The sequence below is a fragment of the Macrobrachium rosenbergii genome, chromosome 9 (assembly GCF_040412425.1).
Source record: "Macrobrachium rosenbergii isolate ZJJX-2024 chromosome 9, ASM4041242v1, whole genome shotgun sequence".
NCBI classification, from domain to species: Eukaryota; Metazoa; Arthropoda; class Malacostraca; order Decapoda; family Palaemonidae; genus Macrobrachium; species Macrobrachium rosenbergii.
The window spans coordinates 36,150,375-36,177,888 of NC_089749.1; the positions used below are offsets into that span (position 1 = coordinate 36,150,375).

Consider the following 27,514-nt stretch of genomic DNA (forward strand, 5'->3'; position numbering starts at 1 on the left):
CAATCTAACCCTTCTTTTCCATCTGCGACCACTTTCCATTATGAAATCAGTGGAAATGCAGACAGCATAGAGGAAATAACATTCTCTTGTATCACCCCACCATTTACCACAAATTCACTTTACAAAATTCCACCAGCATTAACTTTGCATCTGTTTTGTTCATAGATAATTTCAATTAACTTTTCATATTTAACGGGAGAACCATAATGTCACAAGACTTTATGCTACCTAATACCTTCCCGTAAGCAACAAAACCCGCAGTAAGGGAATTTTAAATTCCATGCAACGCTGCACGATATGTTTAAACAAAAATATGTAATCTGTTCAACTTTTGTCTTTTCTATAACCAGCGTGTTCATCTGCAATCTTTTTGACAATTTCTTTCTCCAGCCTATTGGGAATAAGCATTCTCATTATTTTTGCAGCAGTAAGTCCATTGTCTCTATATTTATCACATTCAGTCAGGACAACTTCCCTGGGGATACCTTAGCTATGACCTTCAATTCCCAACCATCAGGCTTTGTTTCCTCTATCCTTATTCGGCAAAACAGTCTCGTGAAATGGTTACATTGAAAATTTCGATAATGGCACTATTATAATGTTATACATAATCATTTATGTGACTCTCTCTAAATTAAAAGTGTAAAATATCATTTAAAAGGAAATAACTTAGTAATATATTACCCTTTGTATTACAAAGATGAAAGGAATTTGTTAAAAACTGCAAACATTCCGATTGAATTTATGAAAAACTGTAAACATTCCGATTGAATTTGTGAAAAACTGTAAACATTTCGATGACGAATATTCTGGTGATGCAGTCATTTTTGATCAGAGACCTCTTGTGTCTGACAACGTTGACACTTACTTTTTATTGCAGAGTTACTAAGCCTATAGAATCTGAGGAGGGAGATTGTCAATTTTTTTTCTCTTTTCCACTTTTGGCTCTCGATGTATACTTAAAAGGGTTTTGCATTGTAGAAGCTTCCTGGACAAGTTAAAACCTTTTGGCGTGTTCCGTAAGATATTAATTTTTACGAATATTCAAATAATAATAATAATCATCATCATCATCATCATCGCCTTCAGTACCAGTTGACGCAAAGGGCCTCTGTGAAATTTCTTCACGTCTGTCTCTCCTTTGCTGCATCTTCCAGACATCTCCACTCATATCCAGCTTCCCCTGCCATAGTTCTCATCCAGCAAGAACTGGGTCTTTCAGCTTTTCTGGTGCCCACAGGAGTCCAGCCGACATTGTCACGTACTGTTCTTATAGTGGTTGTGAGAGGGACATTTCCGAGCCATCTTTATCCCCCTGTACTTTCGTTATTTCCCGTATGGAATCATTTCTAACTCTATTATGACATATGACTCATAATATTCTCCTTAAAGCTTTATTCTCAAATCGACAAAATCTTTTAGATATAGTTTCATTGTAATGTCATGGTTCATGTCCGTATAAGAATACTGGTCATACTAGGCATGTATAATTTTGCTATTGCATGCAGTTTCAGTCTTTTGGATTCTCAAATCTTATTAAGTATTCCCATTGCTTAATTTGCCTTTTTTATGTTATTTCAATATTTTCCAACTCACAAGGACCTGTACTGAAAATCTTTGTCCCTGAATATTTGAAAGATTCAACCTTTTAATTCTTTCTCCACACTGGGTCCTCACTACTTCTGTTTTTCTTTGGTCCCCTTTCTCTAGATATAAGGTGAATTCTGTTAAGCACGCTTTGTAAAATATCATCATCTGCATTTTCCAGATCTGTTAAGTTTCTATCGTTACTCCAATCTAACCCTTCTTTTCCATCTGCGACCACTTTCCATTATGAAATCAGTGGAAATGCAGACAGCATAGAGGAAATAACATTCTCTTGTATCACCCCACCATTTACCACAAATTCACTTTACAAAATTCCACCAGCATTAACTTTGCATCTGTTTTGTTCATAGATAATTTCAATTAACTTTTCATATTTAACGGAGAACCATAATGTCACAAGACTTTATGCTACCTAATACCTTCCCGTAAGCAACAAAACCCGCAGTAAGGGAATTTTTAAATTCCATGCAACGCTGCACGATATGTTTAAACAAAAATATGTAATCTGTTCAACTTTTGTCTTTTCTATAACCAGCGTGTTCACCTGCAATCTTTTTGACAATTTCTTTCTCCAGCCTATTGGGAATAAGCATTCTCATTATTTTTGCAACAGTAAGTCCATTGTCTCTATATTTATCACATTCAGTCAGGACAACTTCCCTGGGGATACCTTAGCTATGACCTTCAATTCCCGACCGTCAGGCTTTGTTTCCTCAATCCTTATTCGACAAAACAGTCTCGTGAAATGGTTACATTGAAAATTTCGATAATGGCACTATTATAATGTTATACATAATCATTTATGTGACTCTCTCTAAATTAAAAGTGTAAAATATCATTTAAAAGGAAATAACTTAGTAATATATTACCCTTTGTATTACAAAGATGAAAGGAATTTGTTAAAACTGCAAACATTCCGATTTTTATGAAAAACTGTAAACATTCCGATTGAGAAAACTGTAAACATTTCTTGAATATTCTGGTGATGCAGTCATTTTTGATCAGAGACCTCTTGTGTCTGACAACGTTGACACTTACTTTTTATTGCAGAGTTACTAAGCCTATAGAATCTGAGGAGGGAGATTGTCAATTCTTTATGTTGTAGGCAACCCCGCTGGGGCCCTGCAGGCAGATGCCACAGAAACGTCAAACGAAGACCAACCACGAGGGCCGACCTTTGACATGTGGTCCCCAGAAACACACAACAGGGACAAGCTATAGAAACAACGTTTATTATGTATTCTCGTCAGACACAGTCACTTATGGATGAAAATGCAACTGTGCACAAATGTAGAAACATTTCAGCTTTCAAGCCATATTTATCATATTGTCTTCCTTGTCATATACAAGGAAATAGTGTTTTTCATGTTTGAGAAAACACACTTTCTCCCAGTTGTATGTCCTTCTTGTTCTCAGTTCAAACCTTACTATTCTGCTCACAGTTGTTAATGACAAGTACAGAGTTTTGATTAATAAATTAATATATGCCTAGTCGCTATATATCACTCACCTCGCTGCCTCTACATTGGTAGCCTCGAAGATGACCGACACATCTAGCACCAGCCCATCCAGCAACAATGCTGCAGCAGAAATCGTCCACTTACCACTCTTCACAACCCACAACCCAGAGGCTGGTTCTTCAGAGTGGAGACCATCTTCAGGTCTAAGAAGATCTCCTAGTCCGGCAAAGCCGACGCCATCCTCAAGTTCCTGCCAGATGACGTCTTCGAGAAAATTACAGAATGGCTCGCTGGCCAACAGACCACTGTGACCTACAAAGCGCTGAAGGATCGACTAAGGTCATCCTTCAGCTTGCCACCTGCCCTCAAAGCTAGGAAGTTTCTAGACAACGAAGGAGCAACAATAGGAGACCAGCTGCCATTGCACGTCGACAAGCAGCTGTGGAGGCTAGTGACGATCCCCATCACAGATGGCCACCCAGAGACTACACTGGACCTTGTGAGAGAGGTCCTACTCACAAAATTACCCCACCAAACAGTCGTCACCATCCCAATGCATCGACCATGCCCCTCAATGAGTTCTTGAAAATGGTCGACGCTGTCCACCTGGCTTACAAGTTGGCGGAGCCAACACAACCACTCGTAGCAGCAGCCACCCCACAGGCACAGCAGTAGAGCGACTCAGAGATGAGCAGCGAGACAGAGGGCCCCACCAGCCCCATACACTGCTTACGAAGCTTCAGGAGGAAGAACAAGCCAAAGTACTAGCCCAAAAGAGAAGAATGTCCCAAGGTCATAGGCTTCTACTATTGGAGGTTTAGGAGTGAAGCCCTAAAATGTGAAAATGTGGAAGCAGCTGCCGCATGTCAAAAAACATGTAAGCGTGCTGCTACCAACCAACCAAACAACAGTTAGCGCCGGGCAGACAGCTTGCCTCTTATGAGGTAACAGTTCTGCCTATTGCTGTCTTTTTTCCAGATACGGGCAGAAAGGCTCCATGTGTTTCTTCATAACTGACAAGAGATCAAACACAGAGTTCCTTGTTGACACCAGCGCATGTGAGTTGTTCATGACAGCCAACCTGCACGAACACTGCAGTCCTCCCCTAGCACCCTCCAGGTGTCCAGTGCCAGTGGGGCCCCGCTAGAAATATACATGAAACGGATAATCACAAAAGACATAACAATCAGACTTTTAGGAGCAGACTTCCTAAAAGACCACAACATGCTGTTGGACGTAGCAAGACAGCAGCTGATCTCACGACCTGCCCCAATATCCTCACTCACTCCGACTTCAGCACCAGGGATACATCGCCTCCTACAGGAGTTTCCAGAGGTAATCAAGGATGACCTACAGTACAACCTGACCACACCCACAAAGCACCACATCCTGCATCACATAGTCACCAAGTTCACCAAACAAGCTTTTCAAGACATGGAATGGGTGGGAATATGCCAAAAAGCCTCCAGCATGGTACCAAAAGCTGACAGTACATGGTGACCATGTGGCGACTACCAACAACTTAACATTAAAATAGTACCTGACAGGTACCCATTGCCAGACATCGCTGACATTACAAACCAGATGGAGGGCACCAAAATATTCATGAAGATCGACCTGATGAAGGGATATTTCCAAGTCCCAGTCACAAAATAGGACATAGAAAAGACGGCCATCATCACCCCTTTCGTTACGTACACATTCAACTATAGCTGCTTCAGCCTTCTGAATGCAGGCATAACCTTCCAACATCTGATGTACAAAATTGCTGAAATTATAAGTCCTATATGTGATTGCTTGAAAGAAAAACCTAAAAATTTATGTTTGTCTGAAAAAGAAGATAAAGCTTTTATATTAACCAAAAAAGCAATCACCTCCGCTGCCACACTAATCTTTACTTTACCCCATAGGTCCCTCACCCTAATGACAGACGTGAGTAACACGGCAATGGGCATGGTACTTGATCAGGACACAGACGATGGTCATTGGCCACCGGCATTCTTCAGTAGGAAATTATCCCCAGCTGAGCAGAAATACTCGACATTCGACCGAGAGTTGCTGGCAGTCCACAGAGCCATCCGCTACTTCTGACACATGCTAGAAGGACGACAATTCGTAGTGCCGACAGACCACCAACCCCTGGTCCGCGCCGTCACCAAAAGAGGAGATGGGTGGTCAGCGATACAACAGCAGCACCTGTCTTTGATAGCCGAACACTAGCGCACTATCAGACACTTAAAGGGCTTCTCCAGCAGAGTAGCGGATGACCTTTCCCGAAACTCCATCAACACCGTCCAGATCAGGGTATCATATCCCGAAATAGCATTGTCACGATAGGATCACATGGACCTGCAGTAACTTCGGCAGGAGAACCCTGCCCTGACATGGAGTGACCTAGCCATCAACGATGGAGAGACGACCATCACCTGCAAGACAGTACCAGACACCCTCACCCATATTTACTGTTGGGGTTGAGAAAGACAACTTTCAACCTTGCCCACAACCTATCCCACCCATCAGCTGATCCACAGCCAGAATCCTGTCAGAGAGGTACATCTGTTGTGGAATGAAGGCAGACATTAAAAAGTGGTCAAAAGAATGTCTCCCCTGCCAAACGTCAAAAGTAACGAGGCACACAAAAACGGGGATAGGAGAGTTCCAGACAACACAGTGACAACTGGCCCACATCTACGTCGACATTGTAGGCCCCTAACCCCCTCCAAGGGGTACAGATACCTCTTCACGATAATCTCTTAGAACACCAGATGGCCTGAGGTAACACCCATCAAGCAACAGACGGCAGAAAATTGTGCGAAGGCCTTAATACGCTGGGTTAGCAGATATGAAGTTCCCGAGTACATTACCAGCAATAGAGGGCCAAACTTCACTGCCAGTCTCGGGACAAAAATACATCACACAACAGCACACAACCCAGAAACAAATGCCATATTACCACAGTTCCACTGATCTTTGAAAGCAGCACTGACAGCCAAATGCCAAGATGGGAGGTGGAAAAAAGAATTGCCATGGGTCTTATTGGGTCTAAGAAACTCCCCACATGTGGCATTCAACGTGTTGCCAGCAGAAGCACTCTACAGACAGTCCTTGGCAATTCCACCAGATGTTTTTCAAGATCCAACAGACCCAACCAGCCCCCCCGATGTCCATAGAGCATTAATGTAAATAATCCCAGAAGAGCATACATCCCAGAGGAACTTGGTCAGGGGAGCCACGCATTCATCAGAGTAGATGCCCATTTGCCCCCCCCTACACCTGTCTACTCGGGCCCCCACAAAATCTTGCAGCGAAGAGACAAAGCCTACCAAATGTCAGTGGACGGAAGAATGACCTGGGTAACGATCAACAGGCTTCTCCCAGCATATCTGCCAGAAGTCAGGACTCTCACCTGAGCCTCCTGTTGTGGGGGAGTACTGTAGGCCCCCATTGGGGCCCTCCAGGCAGAAGCAACTAGAAACGTCAAACAAAGACCGACCACGAGGTTGACAGAAACACAGACCAGGGACAAGCTGTAGAAACAACGTTTATTATGTATTCTCATCAGACACCGTCACCTATGCATAAAAGCCCAACTGTGTACAAATTTAAAAACATTTCAGCTTTCTAGCCATATGTATCATAATGTCTTCCTTGGCATATACAAGGAAATAGTTAGTCTTTTTCACGTTTGAGAAAACACACTTTCTCCCATTTGTATGCCCTTCTTGTTCTCAATTTGAATCTTATTCTTCCCCTCACAACTGTTAATGTCATGTCCAGAGTTTTAATTAATGAATTAGTATATACCTAGTCGCTATATATCACTCGCCTCGCTGCCTCTACAATGTGTTGAACACATCTCCCTTGTGATATGTCTGAATCAAAATGTTCCACTTATTAGGCGTTGCCACTTATCATTTTATAATTATTGTTATGTATAGTAATGCTTTAGGATGTTCAGATTCTGAGTCATGCTCACACAACATACAAAAGCAGAAATGAGGAAGGGCCTGCCTCAAAATTGTGTGGTTTTCTTCCTTTTCATTGCGCCCTATCTGAAACTTTTTTCCTTCTTCAAGTCATCCGATAAGACTTCTTCCTGAATAGTTTCTTCCGTGCCGCTCAGCAAATACTTGGGCAAACTTTGGCTGCCCAGGCAGGAAGTGTTTCCCGAAATTTATATGCATTTATTTCAGTGGGGTTTGTCTGGTGGACCCTGTTCGCATCCGTTGCATTTAGCCATTTTCTTCTTGTATTTTCTCTTTCATTTGCCTTTATTCTGGTTTGTCTTAAAATTTAAGGATTAGACAGACGCTTCTTGTTTCCTTGTCTCAAGCCCATTATTTAGAGAGATTCGTTTTGTCCTTGGTTCGTTATCGAGTTTAGTTTTCCGAACGTGAGATGTTGGAAGTAGGGGAATATAGATTGAAAGCAGAAGCGAACAGTGAGAATGAAAATAATTCTAGAGAGAGAGAGAGAGAGAGAGAGAGAGAGAGAGAGAAAGCTATCCAAGATGAGAGAATCTGAGGAAGGGAGGGAACTTAGGTATTTACCGTATGTACACATGATTTTTCCGTAATGAGAAATGTCTGTATTGAGAGGGTGAACATATTAGTGTCCGCATCACTGGATTGAGAATAAGTGGAAAACGAATGGTTTTAACAGTAGAATGATTTGGCTATTTATCTTTCCCATCTTGACTTTTTATTATGCATATATTTGCAGACAAATATATCCAATTAGATGCATCATTCTCTTGCATAAGAAAGCATCTTTAATCTTTAAACAAAAAATAAATGCTGCTCTTGTACAGAAGTGTGTCCTCAGCGTGAAGTCCATTCATCCTTCCATTTTTAAACGAAAAGAGTAACTTGTTCTGCAATTTGCTGACCTTCATTTCCACTTCCTAAAATTCCTGTTAATATATTCTCCATATCTCGTTCTGTCTTGTTTACATTCCGTTGCATTTGTCTGGTTTTGTCCTTTCTCTCGCTCGGAACCAGTCCTCTTATACTGTCCTTTGACAAATATGCAAACATCCTCGTAAATAACCTTTTTATTTTGATTCTTCTTTCTTTCCCACAGATTAACTTCCATTCATCTTTTTTTTAAGTCTTCCATATACAGCTGGCTCCTCCTAACACTTGCTGCTTTCTGAGACACATTTAAAAGACGTTTAATAATAACAAATTACGCTCACTGAATTTATTCTATTTTTCTAAACATTATAATGTATTGGTATATTATAGTCTCTTTCTCTGTCTCTCTCGTACATCTAAACTAAAGAAATGGCCTTTTGACCTCTGCTAATGTTATTATTTCACTGAACCACGTCTACCTGAACTACTCATACTACGAGGACCGTTGTCTACTTGAACTGTTGTTTTGCTGCTAACTTATGTTCTTTTGGGCGTTTCTTTGATCTTCCAATTTGCATCCCTCTTTGCTGCTACACCTCGGAACAGGGCACAATCATCCTCATGGTTATCCTCACCTCACATGTGAGAGAAGTTTATGATCCAGTGCTTTTAAGCTGTCTCCTTCTTCAGTCTGCTAAGTAAAGGACTAGAAGTTGAAAGGTCTTGTAGGACTCTATTGTTTCTCTTTCCTTCATGGATTTTGTCTTTATTTATACATTCATATTTTCGTGATTCAGTTGCACACACACACACATACACACACACACACATATATATATGTATACAGTATATATATATGTGTGTGTGTGTGTTTGTGTGTATACATGAGGCAGTTTGGTTTTAATTAAAGCTCATCTTTCTAAAAAGAAGAAAGCGAATATATTTTACTGAGCTACTCGTAATTTCACAGACATTCGTCTCGGTCCAAAGGAGCAAAGCGAGCAATAAGTAATCAGGATGAACCACACCTGACTGTGTGAAACACACGCACAAAGACATGAGGTAAAGCATATATAACAAGACAAAAGTACAGTTTTACAAGCAGGTAAATCTTCAAAAGAATATTAGGTAAAAAAAAAAAATAATTTCTACATCCTTGAATGAAATAGATATTATGCCGTTCAGCGGTAAACGCAATCGTCTCGCATCACGCCACCTTCCCATACAGACGTAACGAATAGGTAAGCATCTTTTTCTTAAACATACCACTAGATTACCATCTCTCTCTCTCTCTCTCTCTCTCTCTCTCTCTCTCTCTCTCTCTCTCTCTCATTACTAGCTAACATTATTATCATGATTATTATAACTTCAAATACACAACAGTTACGTTGTTACATATTCATTATGCACACACATGTATATATATGTATATATGTGTGTGTATATATATATATATATATATATATATATATATATATATATATATATATATATATATATATATATATGTGTGTGTGTGTGTGTGTGTGTGTGTGTGTGTGTGTGTGTGTGTGTCAGGGTGCATGTAGGTAATTATGTATGTATGTTCCTTTACACATTTGTTATCTTGTACTTTATAAGCCATTTAATAAAGTCTTTCCTGCTAGGGTGGGTTCCTCCTAAGAATCATGCGTGATATATTCCTTCATTACTTAGATTTTTTCTTTCTTTTTTTTAGTGTGAGGGAGTTGCTGATTTTAGTTGTGAAACTTCTCCTTATGAAAATTTACTACTTGTTGCTCCATATTATGAAATAATCGCCGCCATTACCATGGAAGCAAAAGAACGGCAGATTAAGTTTTCTGTGGCCACATTGTCACCGTGCCTTGCTTTGAGGAAATATGAAAGTGTATGACTGTTTCTGGAGATATAAGTATTTCGAAATATCGGAATTACTTTCCACTCATTATTGTTATTATTAATCTAAATTGCTCACATATTTATGGGACATGATGATCAAGCCACAGAAAAAAAATTGCTGTATGTGAAAAAATTGATGCAACGTTAATTTACAAATGTTGTGCTTCATAGAATAACGTCGACTGACTAGATCAGCGTCATTTAAGGCTGTTAAAGTTCACATAACCATATCTATAGAAACTGTACATTTCATTTCCAGTCACTGTTTATGGGGCAACCTAGCCACGGGTACCGGGGGGCCAAACCAGCCCAACTTAATTGCTGCTCCCAGGCTCCGTTTGGGTTTGAGTCAGGCAGGGCAACCGTTTGTAAAATATCTGCCAGAACAATTATGAAATGAGGAGTATAAAACAGAAACAGCTACAAGAGGCTTATTAAAAACATTAATTAAGCTGAGAAAGTGAAGAAAAAGATTAGGTGTTGTGAGCAAGTCTCCATGAAAGTAGCTTCCTTAGAAATTCCTCAAGGCGATACAAAAATGAAAGCGATTCCTTATGAATTAAGTCTAATCAACTATGATAAAAAAAATCAACAGAAAGACGATCCATACATTACTCTATCGCACTATCTTGATCACCGTCACTTCCACGTCCTATACGACATGATAACCCAAAAGATTTCCCGAGATAACGACGACTTTTATGGGCGAAGGCGATGGAAAAACAGCTTGTAAATGCGACGAGGAAGTGGCCCTTACAGCCAGCAGGGCCATGAACGGAGAAGGGGATAAAAGACCATGGCGAAACCTTGCTGGTTTCTATCACGTCTAGAAAATTTCTAACCATCTCATTAGCGGATAAAAAGAGGAAATTTATCATGATTTTGCCTCATTACCTTCTTTCGGTATCTCAGGGAAAATAGTACTTGTTATCTCCTGGAGATCTTTTTGCGCCAGGGAGCTGACTTCCCTTTCATCCCGCTTTGTCTTAAATTAAGGGTCAGGGATCACTGGGAGTTTCAGAAAAGAAATGTATTGTGGTACATGGGATGCGCAATTTCTCTTAACAAAATGAAATCTGTAAGAGAAGTTAGTCTCTCTCTCTCTCTCTCTCTCTCTCTCTCTCTCTCAGCTTTTCCATCATGCCCATTATTTTAAACATTTCCACTTCCTTTGTTTATAATGAAAACAACAGCGCATCAGTTATTCTGATCAATAATCCTTGTTTAGATTGAGTGTTAAATATGGCGACTTAATGGAAATTCATTATTATCAGTGACCTGTAATTTTGAAGTAATGGAAGACAATAGTTAATGTTTTAAAGCGTATTACTAATATGGAAACGCCTGGTATCTATTTTTCCTTAATGCATGTCACTTTGTTATTTCCACCTGGGGGTCACTGGGAATCTCTTTTCCTATCTTCTCTTTCTCTTCCTCCTGTTTTTCTCCATTTTTCACAGACGTGTCAAGTTTGACCTTTCCGATTTCTTCCAAACAACAGTGAGCAAAATGATGATATTTTAAAAACTCCTGTATCCAGTTTCAAGTCTAATTAAAGATTCCTTGGCCCGTAGTCTATTCCTGCTGAAAATTACATTTTAATCCATAAATATGGAAAGAAAGGGAGAACGCTCGGAGAAACTGCAAACCTCCGCCAAGGCTGAGCAAGCCATTCCTAAATAGTTCCCTTCGTCCGGAAAGTTACATTCTTATCTCCCAAAGACTAATCACTAGTCAGTCCCAAACACTCCATCTCGTCACATTTGCGGAAATATTACCGAAAATTTATTGCGTAATCCTGATGACAAACAGACCAACGTCTTAATCTCCTTGATTAAGGAATTGTTAATAATGATTATATTGAATTTTGAGAAAAGTCATGATACGAATTCTGCATATTAATGGGGCAATTAACGTGAAGTGTGATATGGCGATATGGTATATGCAGAGAAAGTTACAGTTAAACCCTTACATTATTTTACTGATAGTTGATGGTGAGGAGATTACTGCAGTTGGATTGTTTTAAAGACAGACTCAGCGTCCTGCAGTTGATTGGATGTGCTTTCTGTTTGTATGCTTACAATAAAATTATAGTTTTCTTTGACATTTTATGACAATTTATGATAATTCACAAAAGTAAGAAAATATCAAAGATTTCTTTTGTATATTTAAGAATGGCTTGGCACCTTCGTCCTGCTTATACAGCTACAAAAAAATGTATAATGCTTTGATAGTATTACAAAACTCAGGTAGAACCCTGATTACAGAGTCACACAATGAATTGACGGCTTTAATTGCTTCCTAGTCACAGGTATGGCCGTTTAGTATTTAAATAAAGGAAATGTTCATTTCCTTTATTTAAATACTTTTCTCTCATACTCTCCTACTTTCTTGCGTCTTGCCTTCTATATAGCATTCATCCTTCCTTTCTTCTCTGTTTTTCCTTCTTGTTTTACTGCGAATCTACAATTTTCTCATTTTTTTCCAAGAACTGAATCCCTATTTCATGTTGCCTTACACATCTTGCTTTGTATGAGATTGCAACAGAGTCTACTAGGAAGAGGCTTCTTCGCGCCCTCGGGTCGACTGTATGCCACAGCTTAATGCTCCAAGAGCACGAGCTTGCTCTAGACTGGATAATAATTTGGCGTTTACCTTACCCATGTAATTGGTTGTAATGATAATAATGGTAATTTTATCATCATTACAGTTGTCATTGACTTTATAATGCTGTACTATTGTGGCATAGGTAAATTATTTTTTTTTTCATTACAGCTGTACCATCATCTATTATTATTATTATTATTATTATTATTATTATTATTATTATTATTATTATTATTATTATTGCAGAGATGGTTGCGCATAAAGCAGCAAAAATAGACGGTATAATATCCTCCCTTGTCATCTCAGGATGAAAAAAGCCTTCCGCATACAGTTAGTTGAAAACCCTGATGTATACATTTCTTTTTTTTCAGATTGTGCCGTCCTTAATGCTTTCTGAAGTGGATCGTTCCAGCTCATCAGTATGCTCTCATACCTACATGTCATGTGCTCCTATGACCACTGACAAAATTTCGAAGTGATGCATAACATGGCAAGAGGTCGAGAGATGGAACGCTTGATGAAAGGAATGTCATCAGGGGGTCCCAGACAAAGCCATGGACCAAGAGTGAACCGTTCTTCGAAGTATCGGGCATCTTTCTCTTAGAAATGCTTCTCTGTTGAAAGTGATGTCAATCTTGTTTAAAGTTATTCGTGTAAATCTCGCTTAATGAAGCATATCAGTGGACAGTCTATTACAGAACAGTATCATGCCAAACACGAGTCATGTAAAATTGGTTCAGACCCGTCTTGAACGCGTATAATCGAATTCTGGGTCACCATGACGACAATGAAGAGACCTCCAGCTATCTGTTTTCGACTAGATTCAAAGCTGTATACGTGACTGGTCTGTTAACATAACGTAACACAGACCTAAGGAAAGTACATTTTCAGCACTACACCTCTATCAATACCTCACTCACACTTCGACAATGCCGTTCGGATCGCGACAAAGCGAAAGGTACGAACTGAACGGCACCGGGCAGCTCCAGAGAGATCGTACGTACGGCAGCATCGTGCGCGACCGGACCTACACCAGCATCGGAAGTTACGCCAACCAAGACCCTGAAGATCGCTGCAATTTCATCAATGAAGACGACTTGGATTTTCACGTGAGTGCGCTTTATGTTTTCATTCTTTCTAAATCTATTTTTTCACTCAAATCTCAGGTTCTACAATCTTAGTATGAGAGCATGTTTTATTTTTCTAGCCACTTGTGTGCCTTTGGTGTCCCAATGGACGGTCGACGAATTGAATTTTCTAATTTTCTATCCTTCTCGGTTCAAATTCCGATAAGGTAGTAATTTGGGTGACTGTTTATATTCTGATATTGACAATTTTCTCCTGTGACTTTTGTGGACTTTACTGGTTATCCGTATTTGTCTCTCGTCTTGATACGGGAGCTTCAGGTGTGTCTGAAGAACACATATATCCTTTGTGCTTCTTATTTAAACTTTTTTTTTGTTTGTTTTCATATGCGGTATAGCAACAAACATTTACAGTAGTGCATGTTCTCCAAATATAGTTAAAAAATTTATGATATATCACAAAAACATCGCAAATTAGCTAAGAATTATGCACATGTGGCGTTTGATCCCTAGCAAACGTATTAAAAAATCCCCTGATGTTTGGAGTTTTTATTTTCACCCTTGATTTCAATGGCAAAATCCTGTTCTTCGGTCAAATTCTAGCCGTTGCAAAATAAAAAAAAAGTTATTGAAACAAAGAAGGAGATAAACAAACGCCACATGTGCATAATTCTTAGCTAATATGGGATGTTTTTACGATATATCATAAATTTTTGAACTATATTTGGAAGTTATGAATGCATATCATGTATGTGGATTGAATATTTATAAAGTGTTTTCATGCGGTGGCAGGAATGTATTTTCTGTTTGATTGATATTTTTCTTATTTTTCTGCTTATTATAAGACTTGCTCGTCTTTCTAGTTCGTGGCTACAAACAAATTGTTTATTGAAGTTTCCCTAAAGGACTTGTTCTTAGCGTAACAGCGGAGCAATGAATTTTATGCAGAGACGAAATGAGGAGAAAGTTCTCAGAGCTTGGTCTATAGGAAACAGGAAAAGGAATGGAAGGAGCTGGGAAATATGATTAAAAATGCACCCAGAAGGTCATTGTATGTTACTCAGATCTTAGAGCACTGAAAGGTAGAATGCAGCTTAAGAAATGCCAGTTAACAATTCAGAGAACATAAAAAAATCGAAAAGAAATCATTGGAAGCCACAGCGATTATATTTAAACTTAAGAGAAGGGAATATCATATTCTATCAAGGATATCGTATATATGAAAAGGGGACATTAAAACGAACATCCTAGATTCTGGATGTTGAAATGAAGTCTACTTCGATTCGTACATCCGAATGCATCATGGGTGCGTTTCATTTTTAGTTATATAATATATATATATATATATATATATATATATATATATATATATATATATATATATATATATATATATATATATATATATATATATATATATATATATGTTTGATTTATTATATCTACTTGATTATATATATTTTCCCGTTTTAAATTAGGGAGCTCAAAAAGAACAGAGCTTTCCAATTTTAAATTAGGAAGCATCTGGGCTGACGTTGCAAGCCAGTTTTCAATTTTTTTTTACCTTTGGTACTCATTCTCAACGTAGTCGACCTGTGGGCAGCAAGCTGGGAATCGATCCACCTATTTTGGAAACAGAGCATAGTGCTCCACCATTGAATTGCAACTGATCACTTTTTACCAGATATATGTGCGTTTGTAATAGCTGCAATGACCTATTCATAACTTCTCGATTTCTTCACACTTTTGGATATGAACTCTGTCCCGGGCGTCAGAATTTCTTCTTTCGGATCTCTGACTTTGTAGTGGCAAGCTTATCCATGAGGCGTGAAAAAATCGAGAAGCTGAGGTCCTTGTGGCTATTACAAATCCATATATATCTGGTAAAAAACTGATCATTAGATTATTTACATGTATGTATGTATGTATGTATGTTTATTAGCCTTAAAACCAACAAGCGCTTAATGCCATGCTAGGATGGTGAGGATACTTCTATTCCAGCTATTCTGGTAAAAGTATGTGAATTCTACAGATGTCTGTTTGTATAAGCGAGAACAGACTTATATCATTCTTCGTGGTTAAGTGGTTAACTTTAAACCTCATTCCGACACACCGGGTTAGGTTCGAATCCTGCTAGAGGCGTCAGAATTTCTTGATTGGGATCTTGGCTTTGTATTGACAAGCGTACCCAAAAACTTGTGAAGAAATTGAGAAGCTAAGAGGTTGCTGTAGTTATTATAAATGCATGTACATCTGGTAAAATGAGTGACCGTAGATTCTACAAATGCGATGGTTTTTAGGTTTCTTTAGTGAAATGTTTTCAGAATCAGCGGTGGCCAGTTTACCATGGCCACATATTCTTCATAAGGTGTTGATGGTACATTGTTTCATAATTTGTCTGTTGCTATACCATTCGATTACATGTGTATCTTAATCGATTAAATATGTCCACGAACCGGAGCTCCCTAAAATTCAGATCTTAATTTTAGCTCAAAAGAAACAATTTTTTCATATTCATAAAATAATCATAAATAAACGCTGCAAATTTTCTCACCCTCTTCGTGACCTTTGTTTCGGCTAGCTCTTTTGATTCCAGTGTTACATCAGTCACGAATTGCTCCCGTTTTTCCGATCAATTTGATCAATATCATCTCTAATCAATTCTTTATCTGTGCATGGACAGTTCACCTGCCAAATTTTGGTCGTCTTACATTTAGGTAGCTGGTAAGTCATTTTACATATATTTGCATTCCCGCTTTCCAAACTGTTCAGTGGATACTTTATCAGTTCCCCCTGATAGCAGATTCCTTTGGCTTTTGTTGACACGTTCATTCATGTTTAAGTTGAACTTCATTCTTTCGTCGACAATGATGGAGATATATGGAAGAAGGTTTCCTTTATTTTGTTTATTGAAAGGAGATCTGCATCCGGTGTACACGGCATGGTGTGGGCGACTGCATACACAGTTTAATGGAAACTAATCTTATCCTGTAATCTGAACTTTTATTTATTTCCAGTTGACAGTCAATCCAGTGTAGGTTAGTCATTCGGCTTCAGCATACATTACTATGATCATTTCTTCTCATTCACATAATCTCTCACTGTGATTCATTCATTTGTTTTCCCATACTATTTCTCTTTCTATGACTTTGCTAGTAGGTACTGGAGAGAAACAAAGGAAAGTGAGTCACTGGTAAATATCCCTCTCACCCATCTGCTTCCTGTCTTCCACCAGGAGTGAGACAAGATCTCTTAGAATTTGTCTATTGCGTATTCAACAATTTTTTTTTTTTTGCCGTGTGATTTTTCTTATTTTATCGGATATTTTATTTTCATCATTAGTCAGTCTTGTGTGTGCTTTTCCAAGCAATGAAAGACGCTTAGCCTACTTTATCTTGAGCGGTACAGAGCAAACACTCCGGCCAGAGCTGTTCTTGGGTCCTTGAAGGCGTCTGAAAGAGGCTATGTTTGCTTCCGTTTGTGAGTATGAAAGCATGAAAGCTCATGCTAACTTTTTTATGACTGAGCATTTATGAATACGATAATTTACGTACGCATTCATTTACAGTATATATGCATACATGTACGCCTTAGAAAACACTGCGTTTTTTGTGTTTGTTTTTCTTATCCCTCTCCATATATCAATAAATGTGTCCATTGTGTGTGTGTGTTTTTCATGCCGCTACATGCGCAAGAAAGACTAATAGAAGCCATAAAGCGACTGTATTCAATATAATGAAAAGTACATTACGCATTCTGGTTGAAAGCCATCATCTCCTTTCAAGCAGTACACTGCTAGCAAACAAGCACATAAGCTTGTTGAAGACTCGTGGACTCTCCTGCTTGGAGAGGAGGAGACTCAAGCAAGCGCGACGTCATTGGGTCTGTTAGCAGTGGGTTGGAAGATGTGCTTCGCGTGGGATGTTCTTGACTACGAGGGTAGAGCCGTTGTAAAGGTCATATGTTTTTCTTAAAAGAGCTGTTGCAAAGATTGTTTCTCCAAGTGCGATTGAAAAGTTTATGTCAATTTGGAAGAGACGTTGCCAATAGTATTTTTCCGAAGGACATTGGAAAGCGTATACGTTTTGAAAATACTTATTTTAAAAGTTCCGTTGAATTTTTTAGTTTTAGTTCGAAGCGCCGTTTTGCACGGATTATAAACTTCATGGAAAGCATAGCACAAATGTTCGTCATTGCGTCATTCCGTTGAAATGCATTGCGAAGGTTATGAATCTAGTTGGAAGCGCTGTTAAAAAGACTAAGCCTTTTTAAAGGTGCCGTTGGAAAGTATATATCTCTTGCTGTAAGTGCCGTTGCAAAGGTTTAAATTTTATTGAAAATGTTTACGAAACTTTTGCCTGGGGATGCAAGAACTTTTGCTGAGACTATATATATATATATATATATATATATATATATATATATATATATATATATATATATATATATATATATATATATATATATATATATATATATATATATATGTTTTTTAGATGCAGCATTAAAGTGATAATAGTTTTATTTAAAGTTAGAAACGTCGTTGCGAAGTCATACCTCTTGGTGGAAGAGCCGTTCCAAATGTAGTACCACCATCAAACTATCTCGACCTGACTGACCCAATCTCTTTTCGAGGAGCATTCAACGAAACTTACCTGGGTAGATGTGCGCAGTGCTTATTTGTTCGTCTGTGTTTTATCTTTTACTCTATTATAAAAGTTGAAGTAGGTTAGTTCACTCACATTTATGAATGTAAACATAACTCAGATGTTTGTTTTTAACGCAGAGTTCCAAGAGACGAAGCGCAGTCTTAAGATAAAGGCAGTACGAACGAATATATTTTCAGAATTGAAAGTTGAATTCTGATTCAAGTGTGTGCTACACAGAAGGCTTCTGTGGAATTCCGCCACTCATGTCTTTCATGTGCTTTTATGAATAGAAAATACCGACATCCGTTGAGGCTGTGCCTCCTGAAATGTACCTTCTTAGGACCACTTCGAAAAGATTCCAATTTGCGCGCGCTTGAAGAGCAAGGCCAATTGCATGCCAGAGAGGTCATCGTTAGAGGAAAGGCTTTGCTACTGGATCTTGGATCGCTGACTGCTGACTGAAAATGTTAAAGACAACTGCATGCCCTAATAATCTTGGAGGAAAGATCGTGGGATCTTCGATGTCATACGGAATCAGATGATATGGACATTAGGTCATATGTACATTTCTGTGTAATATAGGAAATATACTGTGGATGGGCAGTGTTCAGCAAAGCTGTGAAAATGAAATTCGATACGCGCACTTAATTGCTGTTCGTTAAAACTGTAAAGACCCGGTATGTATAATTTGTTTTGCATTTCTTATATTGGACGATCGGTACTATATGAATTCAAGAAACGTGCCCTGCGCTTCAGCCAATTAACGGTATTTTGGACGTTAATTATGAAGTGACAATCAAGCTTCAAATGATGTATAATAATTATTTGGAAACGTAGTAAGAGCGAGTGTTATATAGATATAAAATAAATTTTGGAATTAGTGTTCGTTTTGATTGACACTTTAGCAAATGTGTTTCAGGAGAAAATAAAAAGACTCGGAAGAGATTGAAAGTGGAAAACCTCGACGTCCGCTAAGACTTTTTCCCCTTGAAATATATTATCTTTTCAGCCCAGTTCGAAACAACCCGTTTTGGAAGGCAATTGTTCCTCTGCTGGAAGATGCGTCACTTCCTGTGGAGGCTGCTGGCTGACTTCTGGTTGAAGATGCAAGACGACGGCAGATTTAATATTCTGAAAGATCAAGAGGAAGTCTGAAGCCACGCGAGATATTGTGGAATAGGGAAGTTCCGTGAGATGGAAGGAATATAGATGGGTCATGTTCAGCAGCGCTGAGGAAATGATGTGAAGTACAGGAAGTAAATTGGTGTTTACTAATATTTAAAGAGAACATATCATGCGCCGCTGGCTTATAATCACATGAACTAGATCGCCAACTTATTTCATTGTTAAGCCTTTTAGCACCGGACGATCTGTACGAGAATTTTAGATTTTCCCTTTTTGTTTGGTGAAGGGGGAGGTGTAGATGACGCTTGTTAATTGTTAGGCAAAAGAAATATCTGCTAAATAAGAGTTAATTATTAGGTCTATTTACTCTGATTAATTTAATGCACATGTTTTTATTCTATTCTCAGATATCTAACGTATTATGTGGTTACAATGTTTGCTGGATGCAGTCGTAAGAAAGTGATCTAGTTTATCATTGATTTATAGACAATATCAGTCCTTAATGGTTCTCCCAGGAAAAACGGACGCGTGCGTTCGAGTTAGTTTCCGAATGAAACTGAAATATCTGGGATTTTTTAGTGCCGAATGAGGCTTAACTCGTTCACAAATACGTACATTTCATTCAGTAACATTCTGATAGATCATAAGGAAAGAAAATCAGTGCTGAATTGGCGTTTTGGGAATAAAATGAAAACAGCTCTGCCAAAGACACATTAAAAAAGATAGAGCAAACAAAACCCATCCAAGTTAAAATCTAAAGCACATGGAAGTCAAATGAAACTACTGAATATCATCCATTGGAAATCAAAGTGTGAAAACCATTTAGAAGTTATGTAAAGCATGCTACTGTATTCAAATCAAATGAAACTACATGAAATTCCCTTGAGATTAAGAACTGAGCGTATGAAAGTACTTTTTGATGCTAGATCTACATTAAATTTCGTAGTGGAGATGCATATTAACTCGCATATTCACGTGGTTGGGTAATTGCATAAAAACACGACATTTTGAGAATGTAAGCAAAATTTACTCTTTGAAAACTACCCAAGAATTGAAAATAATTAAAAGGAACCTTCTATGCATTTCATGTTTTTTGTTTGCAGATGAACAATAATGCTAAATTTTAACAGTATTTTATATGCTTCTCAAGACAATTTAATCAATGAAAGGCTCAAGGGAAGAAGAATGGTCTTTCGTACAAGAAAATCTTTCCAAATGGATGTCGTTAAGGTAAATAATTTTATAGCAAAGTTTACAAATAAACAAGTATGGATAAGCATGCTACATGTATATATATGTATATATATATATATATATATATATATATATATATATATATATATATGTGTGTGTGTGTGTGTGTGTGTGTGTGTGTGTATGTATGCATGTGTACAAATACATATATAAATGTGTATACATACACATGTAAATAACCCCAAATATCGTTTAATATCCAATTCGCTGTACCTTGGGGATAACTTGATCCCAAGGGGAATTATAATTGATAATTGCCTAAGTAGCTAAAAGTCATTGTACATTGTTATCCCTATCCCAGACATCGAATCGAATTCCATGACTGAGCACTTATCAGTTATAATTGCCTTTGGACGTAAGCTGTTCCCAAGATGCAGTGAACTGGACGTTAAACAATATTTGTGGATTAATATTTATGAATACAAAAACTCACGGTGAATGTGACAATAATTCATATAGCTGGTATATCAGGTTTCCCAAGGACTTATAGAGATTTCTTGTTGCCTTAGGTTTATTTTCTCTAACGCGTTCTGGCGGTCATCTGTGAGAGTACAAAGTGAATGAATTGAGATACATGATGCACAGGTATTTATAGCAGGCGGGAAAGTTTCCAATTGGTGGGTTGGTTAGTAGGGTGAATTGTGATTGGTCGTGTTTGGATGGCGAAAGCTGTCCGGGAGGCATTGTGATTTTCTAGGCCTAACCGGTGTTGCTGGCTGGAGGTGGGTGTTGGCTCGCATAGCCCCACCGGTGTGGTTGGTATTGTAGGCCGTGCAGGTGAAATGCCGTCGGCATCCAGCGCTCTCTCTCTCTCTCTCTCTCTCTCTCTCTCTCTCTCTCATGACGGTGTTTGGTGCCAACTCATTTCTTATATTTCTCTTTATGATGGTGGGGAAAAATTCTGTTTCTTACACCGTGTTAATGCATGGCTTTTTTCCAATATGTGGAGTGCCTCGAGAAACCATAGGCATCATCGGTCCGGTGTTTGGTCTATAATTCCTGTGTTCTTTATAGCCTCAGCTCTTTTTGGTATTTCGTTGTGATGTTGAGTATGATGGTTAAAGATGGCCCCTTCTTGAAGGTGACAGGAGAGACGCTTGGAGACCACTGTCGCACTCTCTAAGCGTCTCTTCTCTCACCTTCAAGAAAGGGCCATCTTTAATCATCATACATAAAATCACAACAAAAGATCAGAAAGAGCTGAGCTTATAAATAACATAGGAATTATGGACCAAACACCGGACCGACGACGCCTACAGTTTCTCGAGGCAACACTCCATATATTGGGAAAAAAAGCCAGGCATTAACACGGTGAAAGAAACAGAATTTTTCCCCACCATCATAAGGAAAAATATAGGAAATGAGTCGACACCAAACACCGTCATGAGAGAGAGAGAGAGAGAGAGAGAGAGAGAGAGAGAGAGAGAGAGAGAGAGAATATGTTATGTTCGCATGGGAAGATGGCATTATTCAAGTGGCAATATTTAGGTAATTATTGCTCAACGCTTTCCATCATGACGTTGGACAGATATTTTCCAGATATCAAGTAGGAGAAGAATAGGCCAGTCGGTAAGTTCAGTTTTAGTCAAGAATTAAGATTTCTCATAAGTTATCTTTTGGATTTACTGGCAGCACTATTAATTTTGTAAATAAGGAATATATAAAAGAATGTAACTTTATATATATATATATATATATATATATATATATATATATATATATATATATATATATATATATATATGTATATGTGTGTGTGTTTGTGTGTGTTTGTGTACTGGAAGATTGGGGCATCTGGAACGCCGAAAATTTACCAGGAATAGAACAGCAAACAGCCATCGTAACATCTTATAATAAATTTATTTTGCCAAATTTTCGAGAGTACATGTCTCATCATCAGGGCTGTAAAATACAAAAAATAAAAATTAAGAATCAACTCAGCTAAAAAACTTACAAAAGCCTAAAACATGGAACATGAACTAAAACAAACACTAAAGAAACATTATAACATACTGAAAGATCTAATATTTAAAAACCGTAAATAAAAAAATATATTTGTATATAATATTAGAACGTTTAGTACCTAAGTTGGGCTACCTACTTCAATGAACTTCGTTCGGTCCTTCAAAATATCATCCATTTTCTGTATATATTCATTTTGATTTAAAATGACTGTGCCTCCTTCCTTTGTCTGGTCTAATAATGATAACGTGTAGATTGTTGGATAAGCTTTTCCGTAGTTCATAATCATCTCTTCGAAAGAGAGGGAACCAGTTGGTTGACAGTCTTGAAAATGTTTTCTGAGCAATAGTTTGTATGTCTCTTTGTAAACTGGATAAGTCACCTGGTAACTGTAATGACCGAAGTCCCCCAAACAGAATTTCAATAGGTAAGTAAAAATTACTAAAGTTAGGTTTAAAATTTGGCATACAAAAATAAAAAGACATTATCATTACTAGACCAGACAAAGGAAGAGGCACAATTTTAAATAAAAATGAATACATACAGAAAATGGATGATATTTTGAAGGACAGAACGAAGTTCATTGAAGTAGGCAACCCAATTTACCAACCAATCTTTAAGGTGGAAGATAAAATCAACAGGTTGTTGAAAGGTGTTAAAGATCATAATATTATAACTGAAAGCACCTACCAAGAATTATGCTCTTCTTGTTCTTCATATGGAGTGTTATATGGTCTTCCGAAAATACACAAAAATAATGTTCCTTTGAGACCTATCAAATAGATAAGTATCTTGTACCTATGTCACAGCCATTCTCCAATAATGAGTATTCTTTGCCCAATTCCGCCAGCCTTGTGCCTGATATTTTGCCCCGGGATGTTGACTTGCATATGGTCATTTTTGATGTCACATCCCTCTTCACGAACACACCGTTGCAGGCGACGGTCAATATTATTTTAGAGAAAATCTTTTCTGTTGATGACTTTTAAAAGTTGCAGTGCAGGACACTCATTTTATTTTTAACAAGAGAATTTACAAACAAGTAGATGGTGTCTCTATGGGATCCCCTTTAGGTCCCATTAAGGCCAATGCCTTCATGTGCTCTCTTGAAGAACAAATGCTCGAAAGGTGTCCCTTGACATGTCGTCCTCTCTTCTATACAAGATATACAAGATTTAGATCTAGAACAGATGCAGAAAATGAAACATACTGTTTGCAATTGAACACGAACACGATAATAAACTTCCATTTTACATATTTTAATCAGTAAAACTCCTCAAGGTTTTAATGCTAGTGTTGTTAGAAAAAAGACATTTACAGGTCAAGGTACAAACTTTTACAGCAGTTGCTCTTTTACTTTTAAAACAAACCACATTACCACACTGTTGCACCGTGCCCCTATGTTATCCTCTACCTGGCACAACTTTCACAATGAAATTCTGTTTTTATTTCAATTTTTCAAAAATAATTCGTATCCTTCATTTTTATTCAACAAGTATGTAAAAAGCTTTTTGAATAATAGATTCCAACGTCGTCTGTCCGTGCCTAATGTCCCTAAATTGATAATGTATGCCCCCATTCCTTGTGTACATTCGAAGAAATTCAAACAAGCGTTACAAAATTCAGTTCGCACTACATTTCCAGCTGTGGATATTAGATTATGTTCAGAAAATCCTAAGACCATTGGGTCATTGTTTCACCATAAGGATGAGCTTCCCGCTTTGATGCCGTCTCTGGTGGTTTATTGTTTCACTCGCCCAAAAGGTTAAGTTGGGAAGTATATTGCAGCCACCAAGAGATTGCTCAAAGTGAGAGTTGATTCTCATCTTGGAGCTAGTCACCGAACAGGATGTCAGTTAAAGACAAAAGAATTTTCTAATATAAGAGATCACTATAAAAAATGCAAGACATCGTTTTCTTATGATGATTTTAATATTGTTGCCCAAGCACCCAACGACCGCTCTCTCTCCGTCCTGGAATCTGTAACTATTACGCAGCTTGTTCCTTCCCTAAACATCCAGACCTCTTCCACTGTTTTATACATATCTTAAGTTGACATCGTCCTCCTGAGAACTGTGAATTCCACTCAGTTCTTAGCTCCCATAGAGTTAGGTACTAAACGTTCTGATATATTATATTATATAAAAAAAAAAATATATATATATATATATATATATATATATATATATATATATATATATATACATACATACAGCATATACTGTATATGTATATTAGGTTTTTCTGTATGTTTTAATGTTTCTTTAATGTTTGTTTTAGTTTAAGTTCCATGTTTTAGGTTTTTTGTAAGTTTTTTAACTGAGTCGATTCTTAATTTTTATTTTTTTTTAACATATTTTATATTTACAGATATATATACATATATATATGTGTGTATATATGTGCATTTATGTGTATATAAATATGTATATATATATATATATATATATATATATATATATATATATATATATATATATATATATATATATATGTATATGTATATGTGTGTATGTGTGTGTGTATGTGTGTTTGTGTGTGGTGGGACATGAAATGAGGGCTCTGTCATAAAAGAAATACTTTTAAAAAGAATTGATGTCACTTACTGTATAGTCATATAACCCACTGACACATACGGGTATTAGGGTCACATGCGAGACGAGTAGCTTCCATTTATTGCGGTTGTTTTTGCTCCCATTATTCATTTAGAACCCTCATGAGACTCGATGAATATTTTGGTCCGTTGACTTAACAGCATTACTTGAACCTTTTATTTAAAATGACAGTCACATTTTTTTTATTTGAATTATAATTATTTTTTATTGAATAAACAACTGTCGTTTCGTCTGCTATTTGTACGACATAGTTAAAATGTGAATCAAGTTAAAGTCAAAAGTTTTTCATCGAAATCTGTGCATCTGGAGACTGAACACAAGTGTCAGCACAGAATTTATAGCACTGACTGGAAGCTAGAATTTGGGCTTTGGAAGTTAAGTAGAAAGAAATATTGCAGAGCATTATATGTTTCAAAATCATCAGCGGTAGCTAATGCTGCACAAGGCAAAGGATATTTGGTCCAGGGTTTTAACCAACTCTAATTCATTTTAGAATAAGCGGAATGACAATTTATTCTCATGGTAAGTCCAAATGATATAAAATGATTATACTGAGCGATTATTGCAATGCCCTGCAGAACCATTGGCAAGAAATAGGTTTGAATGATACAAAAAAGAGGAAGTTAAATAAAAAACGATATTGAAATAACAACTAGTCTTGCAGTTATGCCTACATTGATAAATCTACAGTATAGTCCTTCATTTGCGAGAATTGATCCTCATTTCTGTTTATCTTAAGTAACAGTGTGAGAAAAACCCTACATTCTCCTGAACATGTGAAAGCAGTTATCCTGAAAATGGTCATAATAGTTGAGGAAGTCTAAAGAAGCCATTAAGTTTAATTTTTACTGAATATGTGTATATATTTATATATATATATATATATATATATATATATATATATATATATATATATATATATATATATATATATATATAGATATATATATATATATATATATATATATATCTATATATATATATATATATATATATGTATGTATAATATATATATATATATATAGATATGGAATGTGGTGAATGAAAATATGGAATGTGATGAATGCATAAATAAAGGCAAATGCCACGAAGGAAAAGTGAAACAAGGGAGTGGTTGCTTGCCTTTCGACACAACAGTCCTTTACTAGCATTTGCCTTTATATATATATTGAAATATATATATATATATATATATGTTTATTTATATATATATATATATATATATATATATATATATATATATATATATATATATACATATATATATAAAAATATATATATATATATATATATATATATATATAAATCCTGTAAAGTTGATTTTAATGGTTCCTTTAAATTGGCGAGAAAGATGGTTTTACCCTTTCCTAACCAAAAAGAACACATACCAAAGTGCACGAAGAAGCATAAGCTATTGGTGGTCTTTCCAAACAGTGAGAAAGAGGATAAGGCGCCTCCGTCAACATATTTGAGAAGGTAGCAGCAGCCCCGAGCTTCTTCACTCTGATGAGTTGTTATCAGTTTAGCATACTTGGTACATAGCTCAAAGTATAGTGACCAGCGACAGAGATTCCAGCTTGATGGAAAATCCCTTTCCGAAGTTGAAGAAGATGAAGCCATTACTTTCATAATTTCTTCTCCAAACTTATTTTTTTATTTATTTATTTTCATATAAATTGTTGTTTTGCTCATTTATTATCATAGATTGGATATAAAATAAATTTGCTAATTTAAGAAAGACTTCGGACTAAAAAAGCCTTATCATGAATGCGTCGTCAATCTATGGGATGAACACAGTGATTGGAATTTGACTTGAGTCTTCGCTTCGGGTGAATTTTGCGTTTTCTTCTAGTGCACTTGACAGTGTGGAAACATCTGAAAGGTAATGCTATTTGGAGAAGTAGAGTGACATTGCCACTGAAGATCTGAATATGGTCAAGAGGATTTTTGACGCAAATTTGAAAAATTAGACACTTCGATTTAGTAAAAAGATTTACCTTAGCCATTTATGAATTGAAAAGTACTAAAAACGTATACATGAGGAAAGCTGAGAATTCTAGTGCACTAAGAAATTGAAATGAAAGAGATTATTCTGAAAAAAACAATCTTTCGGGTGGTGAGGTAACTTGCAACAAGAATTCAATACAAATCCAAGAGAGTGTGTGAATAGCAATTTAAAAAAAGTTAAAGAACTGCTCACAGGAAATGAGAACTTAGAAGAAAGGATTTGCGTGACTTCACCATCTTGATCGTATTTGCATAAATACTGTAAACGCGCCCAGAACTAATTTTACTGCCAGATGAATGATTAGGTCTGTTGGTTCAGCTGCAGGCAATTTAACAAAATATCCTGTAGATATTCTAAACCCAATGGTGGGTACCATTTCAGATGCC

General features: G+C 37.1%; 1 protein-coding gene across 1 annotated transcript in view; it reads left to right on the forward strand.

Annotated features, from left to right (window-relative positions):
* LOC136841690 (anoctamin-7-like) overlaps positions 1-27,514 on the forward strand; it is an 837,447-nt gene that overhangs the window by 566,478 nt on the left and 243,455 nt on the right. The window contains exon 2 of the mRNA XM_067108892.1: positions 12,802-13,539. Within this exon, the coding sequence (XP_066964993.1) occupies positions 13,360-13,539 (180 nt within the window). The 5' untranslated portion in view covers positions 12,802-13,359. The remainder of the gene's footprint in view (positions 1-12,801; positions 13,540-27,514) is intronic.